The 21,187-nt window shown below is 49.3% G+C and overlaps 1 protein-coding gene across 1 annotated transcript in view; it reads right to left on the reverse strand.

Annotated features, from left to right (window-relative positions):
* Positions 1 to 21,187, reverse strand: part of ttll5 (tubulin tyrosine ligase-like family, member 5) — a gene marked incomplete at its 3' end in the record, with an annotated part of 41,248 nt that overhangs the window by 17,707 nt on the left and 2,354 nt on the right. Inside the window, exons 5-19 of the mRNA XM_084481726.1 lie at positions 19,819 to 19,925; positions 19,416 to 19,546; positions 19,239 to 19,321; positions 18,373 to 18,442; positions 18,172 to 18,256; positions 17,336 to 17,437; positions 17,001 to 17,092; positions 16,646 to 16,753; positions 9,032 to 9,113; positions 8,536 to 8,597; positions 5,138 to 5,229; positions 2,679 to 2,789; positions 2,235 to 2,326; positions 1,517 to 1,579; positions 620 to 771 (exon numbers count right to left, since the gene is read on the reverse strand). Of these exons, the coding sequence (XP_084337852.1) occupies positions 620 to 771; positions 1,517 to 1,579; positions 2,235 to 2,326; positions 2,679 to 2,789; positions 5,138 to 5,229; positions 8,536 to 8,597; positions 9,032 to 9,113; positions 16,646 to 16,753; positions 17,001 to 17,092; positions 17,336 to 17,437; positions 18,172 to 18,256; positions 18,373 to 18,442; positions 19,239 to 19,321; positions 19,416 to 19,546; positions 19,819 to 19,925 (1,432 nt within the window). The remainder of the gene's footprint in view (positions 1 to 619; positions 772 to 1,516; positions 1,580 to 2,234; positions 2,327 to 2,678; positions 2,790 to 5,137; positions 5,230 to 8,535; positions 8,598 to 9,031; positions 9,114 to 16,645; positions 16,754 to 17,000; positions 17,093 to 17,335; positions 17,438 to 18,171; positions 18,257 to 18,372; positions 18,443 to 19,238; positions 19,322 to 19,415; positions 19,547 to 19,818; positions 19,926 to 21,187) is intronic.

A 21,187-nucleotide genomic window follows, 5' to 3' on the forward strand; every position in this document is an offset into this window, starting at 1 on the left:
ATTATTTTAACGCATGCCATAGCCTACTATAGTTCATTCATGTTCATTCATGCAGCCCTATTGAAAAAAATGTTTCCACAATCCACACGCTATTTCTATGCAGTTTCACAAGTATGAATAATCTTTGACATCATAATATTTAAATCAGGTTAATAGTTTGCATGTTTGTGCTGTGTATAGCCTACGTGTGTGTAAGCGTAGGCTATGTTGTAGTTCCGACCTGCCATGGCACGTAAAAATAGCAACAACAACTGTGCTATCCGCTACCAGGTATTTTTCGGTCAGTGGCGCAATTGCATTGGCGCATTTTTTAGATCACTAAAATAGCACCAAGTATCATTTACACCAGAACACGCCCCTGCTTTTCGCCGATACGCCTCTCCAGGCGCAAGTGTAGTGGCGCCTGGTTGCTGCGGGGGAAAATCAGCTTTGCGCCGGGTGCAAACTAGCAACGACACATGCGTTGGTGTAGAAAGTCAATTGCGCCGGGTGCAAGATAGGGCCCACAAAGAGAAAGAGACAGAGACAGAGACACAAGAGAGAGACAGAGAGAGAGAGAGAGAGGGAGAGAGAGAGAGAGAGAGAGAGAGAGAGAGAGAGAGCAGCTCTCCCGTCTCACCTGTTGTCTTCTTCCGGGCGGCGGACGACCTCTGGGCCAGGGAGCGCCGGTGTTTCTTGCGGCCCTCCAGCGAGAGCAGCTTCCTCTCGTACTGAGCACCGTGGCAGCTGTTGAAGACGTCCCGGCCCGGCGGCCCGTTCTCACCAACGTTACTGCAAGCGGAGAGGCAGAGCGGGAGGGGGGGGGGGCAGCGTCAGTGAAACTAAAGGGAAGGAGCCCCGTACTGACTCCCCATCGCTGAGGGGACCAGCGGCGACCTTCAGCCCTCACACCCAGGCAGACATGGGGAAAATAGGGATTACGTATTTCTCCTGCGTTGGAGACCAGAGAAAGGGATGGAGAGAGAGAGAGAGAGAGAGAGAGAGAGAGAGAGAGAGAGAGAGAGAGAGAGAGAGAGAGAGAGAGAGAGAGAAGGGTGAGATGAGGAGGGATAGTGAGAGTCAGAGGCGAAAGTAAGAGACAGAGGCGAAAGTGAGAGAGTGAGAGTGAGAGTGAGAGAGAGAGACAAACAAAAACACAGACTGTGGTCTTGGAGAAACAGAGCAACAGTCTCCCCCAATCCGCTTTCAGCAAGCAAAACGGAAAAACTAATGGACTTGATAGGGACCGCAGATAATACGCCACCAAAGCAGGGCTGCCGGGCGCGATCACAAATGTGGCCGTTTATTCTCATAACAACTCTATAAACTCTATAATAGAGACCGGACCCCCCCCCCCCCCCCCACCCCCCAGCATGCCACGTACACACTTTGGCGCGCGCTGGAAAACCTGAGTGGGATGGGACCAGTCATCCCCCTCACCTATCCCCTCCGCAGAGCAAACAAACAGCAGGGGTTCAACCTCAGCCGTTTCCACGCGGCGAGGGAGACACTGTAACCCACGAATGGAAACGCTTACCTTTCATGGAAAAGCCTGCTGGCCAACATGGAGTTCATCGATGTCTTGCACTCCAGATATCCACTGAGACCGAGAGAAACAAGAGATCGTCACCAAATGACATTGACATTTAGGGCGTTTAGCAGACACTTTTATCCAGAGCGACTTAAATAATTACAATCATCATCACCGAGGGGGCCCCCCTCATTGTGTGGGAAATGTGTTAAAACTGGGGGCCCCTCTGAGTTCAGCTACCGGTAACGGCCCCTTAATAATTTCCACAGAACCACTCAATAACATGCTGGTAAAACCCCCGCAGAAAACCGCCCTCCCCATAGCCAAAAGGCCCATAAAGCTAATCCTGCTGCAAACGCTGGGTATAGGAACACAGAGTGTAGAAACATATTTATTATTTAATATACATCACCTCCCAAATGGAGGCTGAACTGGCATTTATAGTTGGAGCAGGAATATGGAATGCAACAGCAGGTCCATAAAACAAAGCTGTGTCCAACAAGTCCTGCGTGCGGTGTGGTTTGAGCTCTGCTCTGCTGGGAACAGTCTAGACACTTGACCCCTTTTTCTCTGGCTGCAGCCATTGATTGCGCTCATTTAATAAAAGCGAAGCTGAATCAACTTTGTGCCGATGGCCGACGGCAGACAGCCTAATGGACGAGCCCAGGAGGGGGCAGGGGATTATAAGTGAGTGGTCTGCGTGTGATTGGTGGATCCGTCTTACGCATAGAGCTCCCAGGTGTCTCGGGTGGGGAAGATCCTGATGAAGCCACCCCGTCTCTCGTACTCCTCCGTGGTCCTCCTCAGCACTTTGATCTGACGGGGGCCAGGGAGAGGGATGGAGAGAGGGGAGAGAGAGAGAAGGGTGAGATAGGGAGTGGTGAGCGAGGGAGAGAGAGTGGTGAGCGAGAGAGAGAGAGAGTGGTGAGCGAGAGAGAGAGAGAGAGAGTGGTGAGCGAGAGCAAGAGAGTGGTGAGCGAGAGAGATAGAGTTGTGAGCGAGAGAGAGAGAGAGAGTGGTGAGCGAGAGAGAGAGGTGAGCGAGAGAGAAAGATAGCGAGAGACAGACCAGAGAGATAGACCCTATCATACATCATATTTGCATATTTGTCTGAACAGTATTAAAAAGGCTGCGAGGGGAAATGGTTGGACCGGTTAGGACGGGTTACCTCCTCAGCGGTCAGGCCCAGGGTGCTACTGCACCCCCGGCCCGGGGTGCCTTCCAGCAGGTCCTCAGAGCTCTGGGTGTCTGCAGTACGGGCTGACATGGGCCTCTGTCTCTACAGGGGAAAAATAAGGAAAAAAAGGTTGGGATAAGGTTACAGTATAATGATACCATACATGTGACCCCCTCCCCTTCCCCCTCGCTATTTTCCAAGACAAATCCGGGCCAACCATTGCAAACAATCGGTCGCTTTATTATCTGCATCAATAACATTTTCCAAAGGGTTGTCAAACTCCAACATTTGTTCCTGGCAAGTCCACGCTGCAGCCATGAAAAGGCAACACACTGAAACACAACACGGCTTCATGAAGTCCAAGATGTAGCAAATAATATAAAGCCTCATATAAGATTGTAAAAAAAAAAGTAAAATGGACATTTGCTGGCAACGCAGACTGAACGCTCCCGGCCCGCCCCCACCAAGTTGTGATTGACAGCCTTAGAGCCATGCCGGAACCGGAGCCAGACAACCGGACCCACCCCCCCCCCACCCACCCAGGATCACATGCAGAATGTGTCATCTGCATAGCGGTGGTGGGATTACATTTAATTCGTCTGATGTGGAGGGGGGAGGGATGGGGGGGGGTGCGTGCGGATACAGTGTCAGCCAAAGACTGACACGCTTTAATCCCAGAATCAAAATTCAAAGACAACTGTTGCCTGTAATTACACCGCAGGGAGAGGACGGGGCCTCACGGGGCCCTCGCGGGGCCCACCTGGTCCCTCTCCTCATGCCTCTGTGACCCTGGCGCGGCGCCAGCGTGTCCAGGCAGCCTGTAGCGAGACGCCACAGACGCCACCGCCAGACAGCAGGCTAAAAACCTCCCCAGACTGTGACTCTGCACTGCAGCCTCTACAATGAGCTAATGCTGATTGAACGAGTGTTTTAATGTAGATGTCGTTTGCGGATCGATGCGCTGCTGGGCGCGCCATGCACGGTGACTAATGGCACAGTGACTAATGGCCAAGAGACTTCTAATCCAATAAGAGGCGGAGCAGACGGCGGGGAGCAAGGGGCACTGTGGGGGATAAGGCAGCGTTTCTTACCGGCGATGCAACAGGCAGCGGGGAGACAGTGGGAGGAGGAGGAGGAGGAGGAAGAACAGTGGTTAGGTTAGTGTCATGTGACCGTTCTGCTTGTTCGTCTGTGTCAGAAAGCGGTCGGTCACCAACAGTGTGTTAGTTCATCGGATCTAGCAGTGTGGCCAGATCTCTGAAGAACAATAATCTGAGAATAAGCGCTGTGTAAATGGTTAATGCTACATTCCAGGTCAAAGGTTGGGAGGAAATCTCAGAAATGCTCTGCCTGAGGACGTCATAGAATCTGGCAGAGGTAGAAACACATTTCAGAAAGTTAATATATAAATATACAGTATATAGTTACACTTATAGTTGTATCATCAAGTAAAAAAAGTTAATATTGATTATTTTTCTCCTTAATATCTGGCAGTCATATTTTGGTAGATCCGTTAACTGGTCGACTCATCGTTGACGATACAAACGTCTGACTAGTGTACAGTGTGCTGAGAACTCTAAACCCCTTTAGTTGGACGGGCGGGGGTCTGTGCGGTGCAGGGACCCTGCGAGGCAATGCACAGGGATTAATGGAGCGTACGTGCACACGCTGTAGAATCCTACATCATACAATGACGCCCTGTTAGTGGATGCCCAGACAGGCCCTTTGCACAGCGGAAGGTGAAGCACAAATCTCGTATTTGGCAGTGGCTCTGCTGTATATCCAGGACTAAAGCTTGCAGAGTCGTCGCCTAGCACCCGCCAAGAGCAGGGCTGACGTGGCACTATTAGGCCGAGGGGAGCCAAGATTATCATTAGGCAGAAAAATACAAATGATTGACAATAAAGCCTGAGAGAGCAGCACCCACGAGCTATGCACACTCAGACCAATCCCGAGGATTAGCGGCAATATTTATCTACCGTTAAAAACAATGGCGTCTCTTCATCATAATGATAATATGCAGGACTCTGCGATAGAAGCAGAGCTTTCCTGAGCAGAAATGTGCAAGCATGGGCAGAGGGTTTTGACAGCATTGTTTAAGAAGCATTAAATCTGTGTCTTGGCATCATGCCATCTACATTTGAATTGTAGATTGGATTTCCTACACTATATTCACAAACCACACACTGTATTATTATATTGGATTAATTTCAATCTCCCACTGCACACACCCAATGAAACTGTATATATAATTTGAAATGATAGCATTTCGTTACCGTCATTTGCATACGTTAAGCAAATTCTGCGTAATATCATCACTGTTTGTGTCTGTCTGTGTGTGTGCAAGTGCATGCAAGTGTGTGTGAGCCAGTGTATTTGTGTGTGTGTGTGTGTGTGTGTGTGTGTGTGTGTGTGTGTGTGGGTGTGTATTCCTATATGTGTGTGTGTACCGTGGATTTTGGCGCCGGCTGCCTGAGAGTGGGCTCCACGCCGTTCCGTTCGGGGCGCGGCTGCCTCAGCAGGGGGTCCTGACACACAAAGCCTGGGAAGACGAGAGGAGTCAGGGAGGGGAGAGGAGGAGCAGCTCCGTCCTGGGTTCACCAACACCACTGGTCTAAAACAGGCCGGCGTTCCACACCCACACTGAGGGAGCTCAGGGGGTCAGTGGGAGCTCAGAGTGACCTGCCGGGCTCCAGGCAGGCTGCCCCAACCTGCACTGAAATGGGTATTACAGGATTAATATCTAGATGGCTGCTATCTGATCCTCATGTTCCTGAATCATGTTTGGCACCCAGGTTGACATCCATCTGATTCTCATGTATTACGCCACATCAAGATGTGCATTTTTGATTGTCATTTCGTGGCGAGTGTTTCCATAAAGTATTTTTACAAGCCTGTGCAAAGGACTGATACAGAATATATTAGGGCAAGAATTTCAGCGTATGAATACATGGTGAAGAGGTTACTTCTCTCATACGATCCTGACCTCTTTGGGCAAAGAGATTTCTTAAAAGGGACAATTAATAACAACCTCACTAACCAACCAACTGATGAATAAACTACAGTAGTGTATTAGTAATGATCAATAGTAGTTAGTAGTAAACTAATTGTCTCTCATTGGTTCTCTCTTGCAAAAAAATAAGTGCAAGCGAGACCCAATGAAAAAGCAAAAAACTAAACTAAACTACCAATGTATTATTCATAATGGCTAGTAGTAGTTAGTAATACACTAACTGTGTGTCATTGGGTCTCTCCAGCAATAAATAAGTGCAAGAGAGACTTAGTGAAAATTAAACTACCAAAACTAAACTATCAATGTAGTTTCAATTAAATGAAATACAATTTTATTTTTATAGCCCTTAATCACAAGTATCTCAAAGGGCTTAAAAGCCCATATACCTAAAAGCCCATATATTTAAACACACACACACACACACACTTGTTATATTGGTCAGTAGTAGTTAGTAATAACCTAATTGGGTCTCATTGGGTCTCTCTTACAAAAAATAAATGCAAGAGAGACCCCAATGACAGCAATGCTTCCCGTCCCCTGACCCTGGGAGGGGAATGCTTTCATTGGGGTCTCTCTTGAATTTATTTTATCACCACCATTTTTTTTTTTTTTAAATGGTGGTGATTCGAGGCGATTGACAGGCGGGCCCCCGCGGGCCTGCTTCCTGCAGCGTCCTCCCAGCCGTCAGGTAGGGCTCAGGGCCCTCGCCGCATTCTCACCTAAACACGGCAATTATTCCAAACATGGCTGACACCTAACTGACAGCAGCGGCACACGGGAGAAGGGAGAGGGAGGTGGGGAGGTGGGGGAGGGGAGGTGGGGAGGGGGGCTGGTGGTGAATGAATGCTAATGGCATGCTGTCATTATTTACAGGACTGGGACGCCGCCCAAGTGCTATCAGCCCCGGGGCGGCGGGCGGAGGGGTTGTTTTGGTGAATAATGGATGGGCTATGTTCTACATGCCACCGCTCATTTCCCCCCAGCGCTAATGCCTCACTCCAAAGATAACTGGCCATTTATGATTGGAGTCTCTCTCTCGCCAACTCGAGCCTTGAGAGCTGTTAGTGTTCTCTCTCTCGCGCTCTCTCTCTCTCTCTCTCTCTCTCTCCCTCTCTCTCTCTCCCTCTCTCTCTCTCTCAGTTGCAACCTGGCGTGAACTACTCATGTTGTGCACATTGTATACGCGGCCATATGCACAGGCATGCACTCACACACACACGCACACACACTCTTTCTCTCTTGGAGTGTCACTGGATGCTTGCCCATACTGAGCGTCTGGGGGGCTCAGAGCGAGCAAAATGACTGCTAGCCAACACACTTAATAGATGGGGAGAGGAACGCCAGCGAGGTGAGGGGCCCAGGGAGATAGGACCCAGATAAGATTGTTGTCTTGTGTCTTGCATTCATTGCATCGTTGTTAAAGACGATATCAATCACTCTTGTAATACATATGTACTTGTCAGGTCTTATCCAGCAGAGTGTGGATATTACATTGCTGGAATGCCTTTGTCCCTGTGTGTTTGTGTGTGCCTGTGTGTGTGTGTGTGCCCATGTGCCCGTGTGCCCGTGTGTGTGTGTGTGTGTGTGTGTGTGTGTGTGTGTGTGTGTGTGTGTGTGTGTGTGTGTGTGTGTGTGTTTTTGTGTATGCAATTGCATGAGTGCTTGTGTAAGTGTGTGTGTGTATGTGTATGTGTATGTGTGTGTGTGTGTGTGTGTGTGTGTGTGTGTGTGTGTGTGTGTGTGTGTGTGTGTGTGTGTGTGTGAGATTCTTCTCTGGTGAGTATGCACTTTTGTCATAGCATTGTAAGCTCTGCCTGCTCCGTGAGAATACAGTAATTATGAGGAGGAGGAGGAGGAGGAGGAGGAGGGGGGGGGTGGGGGTGGGGGGATGGAGGAGGAGGGAGAGGAGGAGGAGGATATACCAGGACAGCTCTCCTTCTCTGTTGCAACCACTGCTCTGTAATGAGTGTTGATCCCTGCCCGGGGCGCAACATTCTGGATACTCAGATCGCTACAGCTCAACAATGGAGGATCCAGTTTCTCAAGAGAGCTTAATGACTCCAACACAACCCACGCCTGTCTCTGTCGACAACTTCCCCCCCAGCCAGGTCTTTTAATGTCAATTAATAATGCTTGTGGTTGTTGCGTTTGCACAATCACAGAACCCCCTTGCGGAGCTATCCAAATGTTTCCATAATGCATGTACTACACACATTTTACGAGGAGAATCTTGCTGGAGTGACCGTGTGTGTGAGAATCAACAGTTGTACTCTGTCTGCACTGGACACTAGAAAAAACGATTATCTACTAGGTCCCTTTAGTGCCGAAGCGATGGCGAGGTCCTAATAACGAGCCCAGGCAGAGTGGAGCACGCTGCAGGAGCGCTGCAGAGGGCCAGGGGCCCGGCCAAGGGGCCCTCCATCCACACTCAGAGCCCCCCCATATAGGATAACAAAAATCCTGTGGCCTAATTGCAAGAGCAGAGGACATGCATGGGTAACAGTGACCGAACAGAGAGCTCGCACGCAGAACACAACAAGACAACAAGGGTACGGGTTCCCCAGTGTGAGTTCACTGTTATGATGACACAGAGTGGGAGTCATGGTGGAGTTAGACCATGCTAATGGGAGAGCCCCAGTAATGAACCCGTTGCCCTGGTGGTCCTTAAGCCAGTGGAACCCCTGATGTGGAACAAGCTGGTGGATATAGATCATGACCAGCATCTCACCAGCAGGGTCTCAGTGCCAACATTTGCAATAAGCTGAAGATGAAGAGGGATCCCAGCCCCTGAGCAGGCCTGCAGAAGGCATGGAAATGGTGCAGGACAGCACTCACCCACGATGGAAAACATGTCGGCTATCATGCTGGCCTTTATCTTGAGGTCCAGAGGAGCGTCGCTGAAAGGAAACATGGATTCAAAGTTAAAACCACAACGCGCATACACAAACACACACAATCTACATTGAATTGCAAATCAATCCAAATCCATCACAATTTGTGATGGATTTTGTTCCCACCCTGGACCGTAGAAGACCCGAGCTCTTCGGATACATGCCCTGCCTTGACTGGCGACACACACATCTCGTTGACCCAAAACCATCCACAATATGCATGTTGTTTGAGCTAGTGTGTGTGCATGCGCACCGTTTCCTCTTGCATGTCAGCCACATACACACTATACTCAACATTGTCCCGCCCGCCACCGGCCAGAACCAAACCCGATACCGTGTATTCATCAGCCCGGAGAGCGAGCTGGGCTCCGGCAGCACTTGTTGTGAACGGGTGGGTACACCCGGGTGTCCCGGGCCAACAGGGAGGGGCTGTCACTCACCACGCCAGGGAGGGGGAGAGGTTCACCTCCAGCAGCCAAGGCTTGAGGTCGGTGTCTATGAGCACGTCGAAACCGTACAGCTCTGCAAAGGAGGAGGGGACAACATCATGAGACAAGCAATGTGTGCGCGCATGTGTGCCTCAGTACGGTGTGTGTGTGTGTGTGTGTGTGTGTGTGTTTTGTGCGTACCTGTGTGCCTGTGGGTGTGTGTGCCTGATTGTGTGTGTGCATGTGTAAATGGGATGCAACCCAGAGAGATATGGCCACTTTCTCGCTCTTTTAAAGGCAATGATCAGAGTAAAGCAGAGTAAAAGCGAGAGCACAGTGTTACCAGAGTTCCATCAGTGACCAATCTGGTCAACCGGTTTGCCAGCATGGCCCTCTCAGTCTTTCTGCTCCTGATTACATGCATATTACTCCGTATATCCAATCACTCACGAGAGAGAAGTACATCAAAGTACGGTACTGAGGGATTGGCTGCACTGCATTAGCTAAGTACACACACACACACATTTCGACTCTGTTGGCATCGCTTACATAAGCTCGGATCAAAAACAATTTGTGGTTCGGCGAACGGTTTCATGCACGCCGTTGATAATTCTGCAGTTTCTGGAAAGGTTTTCAGTCTACAGATTGTCAACGCGTATTAAAAGGAGCGACAGGAGTCTACTCTGCTGTGGCGTTTCCACAGCAATTAGGTGGAAGTCTGGTCCGCCCGGGCCAACGGTTAGATGGCATAGGAAAATAAAATAGAAAGATAGCATGTCGCTAAAGCCCTACGGTTCAGGGTAGATGCTAGTGCTTTCTTCTTTGTTTTTCTTCAGTTCTGCACTTACTCAATTAAAACATGGGTTCACCCCATGAAGCCACCCGAATGACATAAACACCACTTCTATTTATACTAACAGCGGGTGTGTGTATGTGAATGTCATACACATGCAAACCCACTGGACGGTTTAAACAGACTTGCGGCCATTTCACTTTTAACGAGTTGTGCCACCATTAGCGGTAATGACCTCAAGCAAGCACATTAGCGGTTACTTTGTGGCGTTTGGATACAGCTCTGCTTTGGTTCAGGAACATTGCTACAAAATATGTTTGACACCAGACACACACACACACACACACACACAAACACACTTACAGACACACACACTCAAACAATACCAAAAAAGAAAAACGTATCCCATGATAACAACAGGATGTACACCCCCCCCCCCACTCTCACCTCCACAAGCGATGAGCACACAGCCCTCACGAAGGTGGGGCAGGGCTGGCTTGTGAAAGCCCCCACCCCAACAGCCAGAGCAGAGAGGCCAACCACAGCTTAGTTTTTTGTATTTTTTCTTTACAAGGATTGGGGCAAAGCACAGCGGTAAAGCCGGGGAGGGCAGAAGCACTCCTGGTTACAACTTCAAAGAGCGGCATCTGTTGTGAAAATAGGCCAGCGGCATGGGGCTTTCAAAGCCTCCGTGAGCGCCACTGTTTGCTCTGGAGTCGCAGGTCAACGGCGGTGTTAAGCACACAAGAGCCAGCTAAAGGGCCAGAGACCTGCCCTTTCTTTCCCACTCGTTTTGGGGGAAGGGGGGAGTGTGATTGACTGTGGTGATCGGGGTTATAAGGGACTAGCTTGGGGTCTTCATGTATTGTGTGCGCTCATTATGTAGTGTCGCAGAGCCCGCCTTTCCAGAGGGAAAGTCTTGGGACACGGCGTTGATTGACTGCATCACGATGAGGAAGACGTCCTGATTGACAGGCGAGCAAGACCAATCATGGACCGTACAATGGGAACAGTACTTTCTGCAAAAACAGACCCTTGGCGAAAAAAACTTGATGATTTTTAACAATTGCTCTGAGGTCTAAGAAAAAAATGTACTACCCGGTGAACTGGGTGACCCATGGATTTTAAATAAGAATAAAGATGGTTCTCTGATTTCATTAATTCCATGGCATTTGAATGACAATGCAGACGGCCAATGAGAACCTCAAGTGCCTTGAGTGCCTTGAGAACCTCAAGTGCCTTGAGGTTCTTCAAGACGCTGACCAGCCTAACTTTCTCTGCGTATCAGACGCTCAGGACGTGTCACATGGTGCGGTAGTGCCAATGAACACAAGAGGCTGAGACTAGTCAATGTGTAACTTCTCAAAAGACTTAGAGGAAATATTCAGAGACAAAAGTCAGTTTGATGGATGCCTTTGACCCTCCTGAGGCTTGAGTCTGTCTAGTTGAATGCATGTCCTAATCATCTCTGTAACTAGTTGTCAGGGGAACTGTAAGGAAGGTGGAAGGTGATTGTAGAAGGTTTAGTGGGACTTTCATCCAAGATGGAAGAAGAAGTGCAGATGGAACAAAAGAGAGTCCTCTCTGTCTGCTGAGAATGGACTGCACACCAAACAGTAGTTGTTAAGAGATTTCTCAGTTATTTTCCAGTTGCATGAGTATTTCTTTGTTTTTCCCCTTTGACATAGAACACGAACACACAGGGAGAGAGACCCAGAGAGAGAGAGAGAGAGAGAGAGAGAGAGAGAGAGAGAGAGATAAAACACACTGCATCAGCAGCACACATGAAGTCAGCCTGTGGTGGCTTGTCAACAGCACCACAACAAGAGGAAAAAGCCCGGGTGCGTGCGTGTGTCGCCACAGTTCTCTGCAGACGGGCCAACTCTGAGTGACAACCCGCCGCGCATTTTCCCTCCAATTAGCCGCAGACGCCGCCCCTGCCTCGGGAGGCGAGCCGCGCCGCCCTCTGCGAGGCACGCTCGTTCCTGTGGCGGGAACCACTGGCGGGGAGGGGAGCGCCATGTCATCAGCCCGCAAGGAGCCCACAACAAGTGGCGCCGGCGGTCAGGGAGGACGAGAAGTGGCGAGTGCCCACATCGCACCCAGTAAAAGAGGGAGGGAGCGTGAAGACGAGTGACATGGAGGATTTGTCTTAACACCCTTCACCCTCCCCCCCCTCCTTCTTCGGCTTAGGGACCTGCGGTGCTGGAAATGTTCGCACCTAACAGAGACAACACTCCCCCCCAACCCCCACCCCCACCCCCCTGCCCGGCCTCCACAACCCTCGCCCCAGCCGCGGTGTTTATGGGCCTGCATTAACAGCAGAGAACAGAAACAGCAGCAGCAGCAGCAGTGACGAGCATCTCCAGCGTGGGTCTGAGTCTGTGTGCGAGCGGAGGCCGGTCTGTCCTCCATTCCATGAATTAGTATTGTTTAAACTCTCCCTCCTCCGTTATGGCAAGGAGCGGCTTGAAGAGAGAGAGAGGGAAAGCGAGAGACACAGAGACGCCCCGAAGACTGGAGCTTTTTTCAAAGGGCCCTGTTTATAGATTTATCTTGATGGGTGTGGTTAGGGGGGTGGGGGGGGGGGGCAATCCATTCATCATGCTCGAGAAGTTAAGTGAATTTAGACCATATCGTCATTATCAAGACAAATCCATTATCTCTTTAGACAGTGTAGAAGAGTAGGTGACTATCGGGTAAATGTAGCAGGGTTGGGGCAAGAGGCAGGGGGGGCGAGGGGAGGGCGTGGGGGGAGGAGGTAAGGGGAGGGGGAGAGGCGCTGGATCAAACCACACTGAGCACTTAATGAGGGACGTTGGGTGGAACACAGGACCAGTGGGTGGAATGTTTGGCGTGTAATAAAATAGGGCCCTGGCTTGGCTAATCACTCCTCAGTCAAAACATCTCATAATCAGCATCCCTCGGCCCGGAGCCGCTCCATTAATCACAGGGCTGGTGGTGGGGAGCTGCATGGGTGGCATTCGATCACCCCTCGCGCGCACGTGCAAGCACGCACATGCGCGCACACAGACACAAGCACACACACACACGGATATGCACGCACACGCACGGACATGCGCACACACACACACACACACGGATATGCATGCACACGCACGCATAGAGCATGCACACACGCGCACACGCACGCAGACGCAGACACGCACGCACACACACACACACACAGACACATGGACATGCACAGACACATGCACACACACACACACACACACACGCACACACGCACACACACACGCACGCAGAGACACCTCACCAACGAAAGCACAGAGATGTTTTCATATCCCGTACCACATCAGAATACTATAAAAAGATTTCATGTTTTCAATGTATTGAAAGACGAGATTAATTTAACAATAACAGGGACAGAATAAATTGCGGCAATCTTGCGGACGGGAGAGGAGCAGAGGAGCAGAGGAGTGGGTGGACTGCCAAGAACAGAGCGAGCACAGCGCACACATGTCCGTCCGCATGGGTGGGGGGACGGACAGACAGTTCAGAGAGGCAGAGGGAAAACACTTGACTAACCACCCCTCTCCACCCCCCCCTGAGTGTCTGTCTCTGCAGAAACGTAATATCGTAGACCGAGACGCGCTGATACTGTAATTAACTCGCTTTGGGGAATGGAGGGGGGCGGGAAGGGAGGGGGGCACCTGAAGACACCACAGAAACAGGGTAGGGTGGGGGGGGGGGGAACGTGTCATGGGAGCGGACCACACTGTTTTCGTTGGCGTTGTGAGGCCGTAACGTAATAGCACCGGCGACCCTAATTGCGTGTTGTTGTTTTGGTGAAACGGTGGACAGGTCGTGCTACGTTCTGGTGGCAAAAAGCATCTGAACACTGGGTGATGGAACGATGCTGCGGGCCTATTGGGATGCTTTTCTGCCACTGTAGTTTCTTCTGCCTTTCAAGTTTGGATTTCACAGAGATATTGTGTTTCTGTTGGGTGCTGAAGGACGTGTAATTAAGTAGTCAACTGCTAATGCCAGACAAGCGAAGGAATAAGATTGGATTTATGATGTGGGAGTGTGTGTGGATGAAGGATGCTCTAAACAGCCTCACCTGACCCGAGTCAGACTGATTGGACTCTGGGTGGGGCTGGGTGAGGCTGCACACCTTGCTGCTTTGAGATGTCAATGTGCACAGGTTAAAGCAGCCATCACAGAACACACTCTGGGAGAGATCTCCTTCACGGCAACCTGGGGCACCAGGCAATGTATCACATCACATTGGAAGGCCCCATATGAAGCTTAGGGGCCCCATATGAAGACCCCATACGAAGCTTGGTGGCCCCATACCAAGGCCCCATATGAAGCTTAGGGGCCCCATATGAAGACCCCATACGAAGCTTGGGGGCCCCATACCAAGACCCCATATGAAGCTTAGGGGCCCAATATGAAGACCCCATACGTAGCTTGGGGGCCCCATACCAAGGCCCTAAATTAAGCTTGGGGGCCCCATACCAAGGCCCTGCCGAGCCACTTGAGGTATTAAGCACAAGGGCCGTCAACGGTAAAACCCCAGGTCCCTGGGGCCCCTCGACGAAGGAGTGAGGCCCGTCACCCAAGGAGTGAGGCCCCTCAACCAAGGAGTGAGGCCCCTCAACCAAAGAGTGTGGCCCCTCAACCCAGGAGTGATGCCCCACAAGCAAGGAGTGATGCCCCTCAGCCAAGGAGTGAGGCCCCTGATAGCATCTGAGCAGGAATCCAGGCCGTTTCCACGTGGGAAACGTGGCCCAAACACAACCCCTGTTATGTCTAGGGAGACGTGCGTGGAACTCAGTTTATCTGATGGTGTTGAGGGACGGAGGAGAGGGTGTCGGTGCGTTCACACCGTCCACGCTAATCTCCCCATCTCGCTCGGGAGCACGGGGAAAATATTTTGGAAAGATAAGGAGCAACTATCATGTTGACACCTCAGTTGGAGTAGGGTGTTCAAGAGGAGTCCGGATCGTATGCCAATGCACAGGACTCGCCGTCTGTCAGATGTATGCCTGCACATGTTGGCAGGTAAACAGCTCTGCCCCGGTATGAACTGTTTTTGTTTTTGGGGGAGGCGTGTGGTTCAGGAGGTAGAGCTGGTTGGCTGGTAACTGGAAGGTTGCTAGTTTGATCCCCGGCTCCTCCTAGTGTCGAGGTGTCCCTGAGCAAGACACCTCACCCTAACTGCTCCCAACGAGCTGGCTGTCGCCTTGCGTGGTTGACTCAGCCGTCGGTGTGTGAATGTGTGCATGAATGGGTGCATGTTAGGTAATTTTGTACAGTGCTTTGAGTGGCCACTGGTTAGAAAAGCGCTGTATAAATGCAGTCCATTTACCATTTACCATTTTCATTCTGCTTTGTGAACCTTTTCTTAGTACATTTGATTTTCCCCCAAATCTGCTTCCCTTAAACATGAAAAACACAGCATGGGAAATAGGATTCAAGTATTTCCTCAGAGTATGACCTGATTCTGATTATTCTAGTGATTTTAAATCATCTGTGCATGCAAAGTTGATGAGAGAGCAGTAGGGGTGTAACGATACACTAAAGTCACGATTCGGTACGTACCTCGGTTTTTAAGTCACGGTTCGGTATGTTTTTCGGTACAGCAGTTTTTTGATTTGATTTTGATTTGATTTATTAAATTGTATCAAACAAATGCCTTACACAAATGAAAAGACATCAAATATAATTGAGGATAAAAACACAATAAAGTCCAGGACTTATTTCCATTGTGATCCTCAAAAAACATCAGGACAAGACAAGACACTCAAGTGTGTGATAATCAATAAAAACGTTTTTTCCAAAAAATTATTTTTTTTTTTTCCTCGGTACGTACCGAAATGAAACGTGCATCGAACCGTTAGACCCGTACCGAAAAATTTCGGTACAAATGAGTGTATCGTTACACCCCTAGAGAGCAGGAAAGAAAATGGATAAGAAGGGTAATAACAAGAGAGAAATGTGATCCATGTGAAAAACCATGGTCAAATCTTGCTTTGAACACCAGTCACATGGAAATGGGGGATAGCGAGAGAGACAGAGAGAGAGAGAGAGAGAGAGAGAGAGAGAGAGAGAGGAGGGAAAGAGTAAGTCAGAGACAGAGACAGAGAGAGAGAGAGGGAGACAGAGGGAGAGAGAGACAGAGAGAGAAAGAGAGGGACACAGACAGAAAGAGAACGGGCAATTAGGGCCAACACCAACATGGGTGATCGCTCCAAGACGTTGGAGTTCACACAGCAGAGCAGCCAAGCAGACAGTAGGCCCAAAGGATGGCAAGCAACAGGGAGCAAACTCAGACAAAAGGCTTTGACGAGCCAATGGTAGGAGTCAGAGAACACAAACTGTGTGTGTGTGTGTGTGTGTGTGTGTGTGTGTGTGTGTGTGTTGGGGGGCTCCATAGGGAATGACATTATGTATACAAACATACCAATATGTAGGAGTAGCATAGTGGAAGCATTTCACATTGACTCTGGGAAACCAACAGGGAGATCTGAGGGGGTGTGAGGGAGCACGCAGAGCAGAATGAGAAACAGCACAATGAATTATGTTTCCATCCAAGGAAAGTCCAGCCCAACCTGGAGCCACACAGGGGGACGGCTGGGGTTTGTTTTACAGAGGAGGACAGGGAAACGGTGTGACCTTTCTGCAAGGACTACTCAACAACACCGCCATAACAAACAGACACATCCCGCTTTATAAATACATACTGCAGAGTGGGGCTTCAACCTCCACCGACGCATTCAAACTCAAAGCAACGTTCGGTCCTGTCCTGATAAGAACCAGGATGAAATTGAATGCCTTTGTTGTGACGGGTTTGTGGCCCTTACCGAAGCAGTTGGTCCTGTATGGGCAGAACATCTTGCAGGCACTGGCAATCTGCAGTTCAGCACTCAGCACCGCCTTCACAATGAGGTCTTCCACCTGCTTCATCAGCACTGGAATATGCAAAAAACAAAACAAGACAAAGGCTAAAACATGAAAGGCACATGTTCTCATTTCTCATATAAACCAAGACAAGGGATTAAAATTAACTCCGGCCCGACTGGTTTATGGTCAGCAGTGTTTGAATACTTTCCCCCTTGCCTGCTCGTTAAATAACAAGGGGAAATCAAAGGAAAACACAAAGACATCAACATCAGCCAATGGTGTTGTGATGAAAAGAAAAAGAACATCTGAACTCACATGTGGTGTCTTTCCCCTCGTGCTTCAAATACCTCAACATGGCACTCATGCTCCACTTGTTGCCATAATCCTCCAGTTCAGGGTCATCGCAACTGAAAAGGAACAAAAGACAAGCGGCCGTGACATGGGGGCTCGCCGCTGGATGCCAGGAATTGCGATGCGGCGCGGCGCTATCATCCAGGTTACAAAGAACGGACCTCTGGACCCGAGAGCCCACCCACCCCCACACACACACACACACACACACACACAACCCTGCTCCACGAAGAACTGTTCGTTTGATGCTCTGAGTTCACTGGGAGTATGAGCCTGCGATGAACGACGATTCAGCTCACCTGACGTAGTCGCTGCTCTTTTTGTTCACACTGGAGTTGGTGAGATGCATGAACTGGTTCTTGATGTTCTTCGAAGCACGGTCGTACTTGACCGTCGCAAATCTGTGGGCCAGAGTATAACTTTTAGTATTTTTTTTACAAGAGCCGATAGGAAAACCATAACAGCACATTGATGACTAGGTCTATTGTGCCGATAGTATGTTGACAAATGTGACAATGACATAGTTAGGCTGGGCTTGAAAGTGATGCACGCCACACAGATAACAACGATGTTGTGTGAGCCGAGGCATCGCGTTAAACTCAACGGAACGGCCAGAGATAAACGCAGGGTACAACATGGTCACTGTTTGTGGGCCAGTGTTTTTAAATCAAGCTAACAGAGAGGACTGGGGCTTATTCAGGACAGCACAGTCAGTATGTAACCAATCACAGTCCTACTATTATACAGCAGACCTTCTGACTTTCTGACTTCTCTACTGCTTCCTTCCTTCAAAATCATTGAAAATTTTACCAAGAAAATAATAAAAGTATGTACGTGTAACATCTATTGTTATAAATCACAACAGACCATGGTTTAGATTTGAAAGGAAAACAGGATGGCATCAGGACAGGCGGGAGAGCGAGTTAACGCTGCCCTCTACTGGTCATAGAAAACCAAAAGTGGCTGCTTTGTTTATGCCACCACCTGATGAATGAACGAAGTAGGCCACAGAAAGTGCAACGCACTGCATCGAAAGGTACATCCTAACGAAAGGAGCATGTGTGCTCAGTTGTCGTACGACAGACGACAACAAACAAGAAGGAAGACACGGTTAACCGCCGGGTCTGCAGCGCACCTGGCCAGGCCCTCTTCGTAGAGGTAGACGAGGAGGGGGTCGTACGAGGTCACCAGCACGTACAGCCGCACGTCGAACTTGAAGTCTGCAAAACAAGGTCCAAGAGTTAAAGGTGATCACAATGGTGCAAACTTTTTTTTTTCAACTCTTCGTACCTATAAGACAATGGGCAAGCTCAGGACGAGCCAGGTGGCCACTCACCGTGTATCAATAGGGGATTGTTGACGTAGCGGGACACCAAGATGTTTTTGTCCATGGAAATCTGGCTGGGCTGCGCAACGAGAAACAAAGGAAGCACATCAAAGCCCATCGCTCCAACGGTATACCTCATCCAGGGAGGCCGTCCAGAGCTCACTTCACACTACATCACAACAGGGAGAGACACACTGACGCGCGCCACTCTGTTGCCAATCTGTGGCCATGTTGAGAAGAAAGAGGGAGTTAAAAGTGAGTTAGAGTTAACAATACAAAAGCGGCATTGGCAGTGACAGGCAATAATAGGCGAGCGCTTTAACGGCACTCTATGAAAATATAATCCACTGGTGAGAGCCAGGGCCGCCATGAGGTTAAAATGTGTTGCAGGTGGCCAGGCCGAGAGAGGGAGAAACCTCAGTGCTGGCTAAAGTTCACACAGAACCTTAAAAACGTCCTTCTTTCTTCTCTCCAGATAGCGCCTGGACATTCCTTCCATCTTTTCATAAAAATGCCTTCAGAAGAGAAGAAGCCGTGGGAGGTGAAGGGGGGGGGGGGGTGTTGTTCAAAAGGGAGACAAGTGTGGAGCTCCTCCAAAGACTGAACCTTGGAAGTGTGTGATTTACTCAGTGGGTGCTTATTAATGTCTGTGATGCTGATGTGTGCTTAGTTCAAAAAGATGGCTCTATCACAACTGCCCCCCCCCCACCCCACCCCCACATCTGGCAGACTCAGTGTCCACTCAGCATGCTTTCCATGAAGTCATCTACAGAGTTACTACAATACTTTTGAACACTCGTATTGGAGCCTGCATGTGTATTGTTTTTTAGTTTTGAGTTCAACATAACCACTCCTTGTCGCTCACTCTGGCTTACATTGCTGACCAGGTAGATCCCTCGCCCTCTGGAGGACGCCACGGGTTTGATGATCCACGGCCCTCTGTCCTTGGAGAAACAACCTGAGGAAGGACACGCGGCAGAGGTGAGCGAGAGGCGGTTGGGAGGCGGTCTGTGATGGGTGGGGGGGGCGAGGCAGCGCGGCGCGGCTCTTACTGCAGAAGGTCTTGTACTCAGAGGGCAGCACGAAGGTCTGCGGTACGATGTTGAAGTTCTTGAAGCCGTGCGCCTGCTGCATGCGCTGGATGTTCTTGTACAGGCGGTCCTTGCGCGTCAACTCATAGGACCTGAAACGCAGCCCGGACCCCGTGCTTGCCAGTTTAAAAATAGAAAGACCTGGGCCTACACAGCGTAAGACCCCATGAATTACAATGAATAAAGCTTGAGTAAATACAATCCGGCTTTGGCTCCCTCCACCTGATTTTATTTCATGTTTTCGCGGAGGCTCCTACTCCAAGCTAAACGGACCTTTCTGCCAAAGCCAAGGAAAACATGGGCTGGAACAGAGCCTGCAAAGGGGCTCAGCTGGGTGAATGCAAGCAGAACCAGGTCATCCTACCTGGGGAAGTGGTTGACCTTCTGGAAGTCCTGAAGGCTACGCAGGAGGTAAGGCTTAAAGTGTGAGCCGGTCCACATGAGGTTGAAGTCATTACTGTTGGGGTGGATCTGGGAAAAAACAGACACCGTTTGACAATCAGCGCGTCAGGCCCCTGTCGAATGATTTCATTCTGAGCTCAGAGCCTTGATGGGCTCTCATGCCAAGCGATAATTCAAAAACCAAAAGGATTATTTCAGAGCAAAAAAGCATGGACTTCATTCTGTATGAACATTGGATGCTGCCAGTCGCCCCAACAACAGTATTATGTTCTGATCTCAATCACATGTGACAGCTCGGCTGGAGTGCATCTTAGGAGCTAATCCATAGAAACACAGCCCAGCTCTCCTCAAATCATATCATTGGGTTCACCAGCTACTTTCATCACCATCCTATTACCCTTTGTTTTTGTTTAGGGCCAACAACTGGATCACACACACACACACACACATACACGCATGCGCACACACGCATTCGTACACACACACACACACACACACACACACACACAGAGTACAGATGTTTGCAATATAGGCTTATTAAACATTGGCGGGTCGAAACTGGACCTTTGATGATTATAAGTTAGCGGGAGTCAACGGCACTGGCGTGACGTATTAAAAAAGGGGGTGAATTCATAGTAACTGCTTCGAAGCAGCAATAGTACTGTGTGCGCACTCGTGAAACCGGACCCTTTTCATTCTCCTAAGAGCCTTTCTACAGTAATGCATTTGCAAGCTTTGACATTTGGCAAGGATCCATTCAAGGCAAAGAATTATAAAAAAAAAAAAAGCTTAATATCCATTTATCTGACAAGGGGCATCAAGAGCATTGGCATGCTCCTAAAGACAAGGCCAACTGAGGTAAACACTCTAGTTCTGCCTGGGCTGGGATGAGTATCATCACAAGGCCCAAATCTGCACTTTTTGCTATTTTCAATGTTATCGAATTTCCAAATGAAGTTTCATTGGAGCTCAGCCTGTTGCTGGAGCCTGAATTAAATGAATATATAATGCATTATGGAAGCATACTGAGTTAATGAATATGCCACTTTAATCTTTTTTTATCTTTATGCAGCAATGCCAGAAGATAGCACTTTTAAAATTAAGCCCAGATTTGAAAATATCCATTCTTAAATCACTACACTGTATTAATCATTTCCCGTGGCTTTCAATGAAGAATACTGACATTGCCAGCAGCTAACAAAGAAACTTGAGGTAATAAAGAGTGATGTGATTTTCTAAGTTGATATAAATGTAAATGCTGTGGGAGCACTTTTCTGTTGAGTTATGCAAACACGACCTACCACAAATTTTGACTTGACTTTTGAGTTCAA

Source organism: Micromesistius poutassou (assembly GCF_964030765.1).
Source record: "Micromesistius poutassou genome assembly, chromosome: 17".
NCBI classification, from domain to species: domain Eukaryota; kingdom Metazoa; phylum Chordata; class Actinopteri; order Gadiformes; family Gadidae; genus Micromesistius; species Micromesistius poutassou.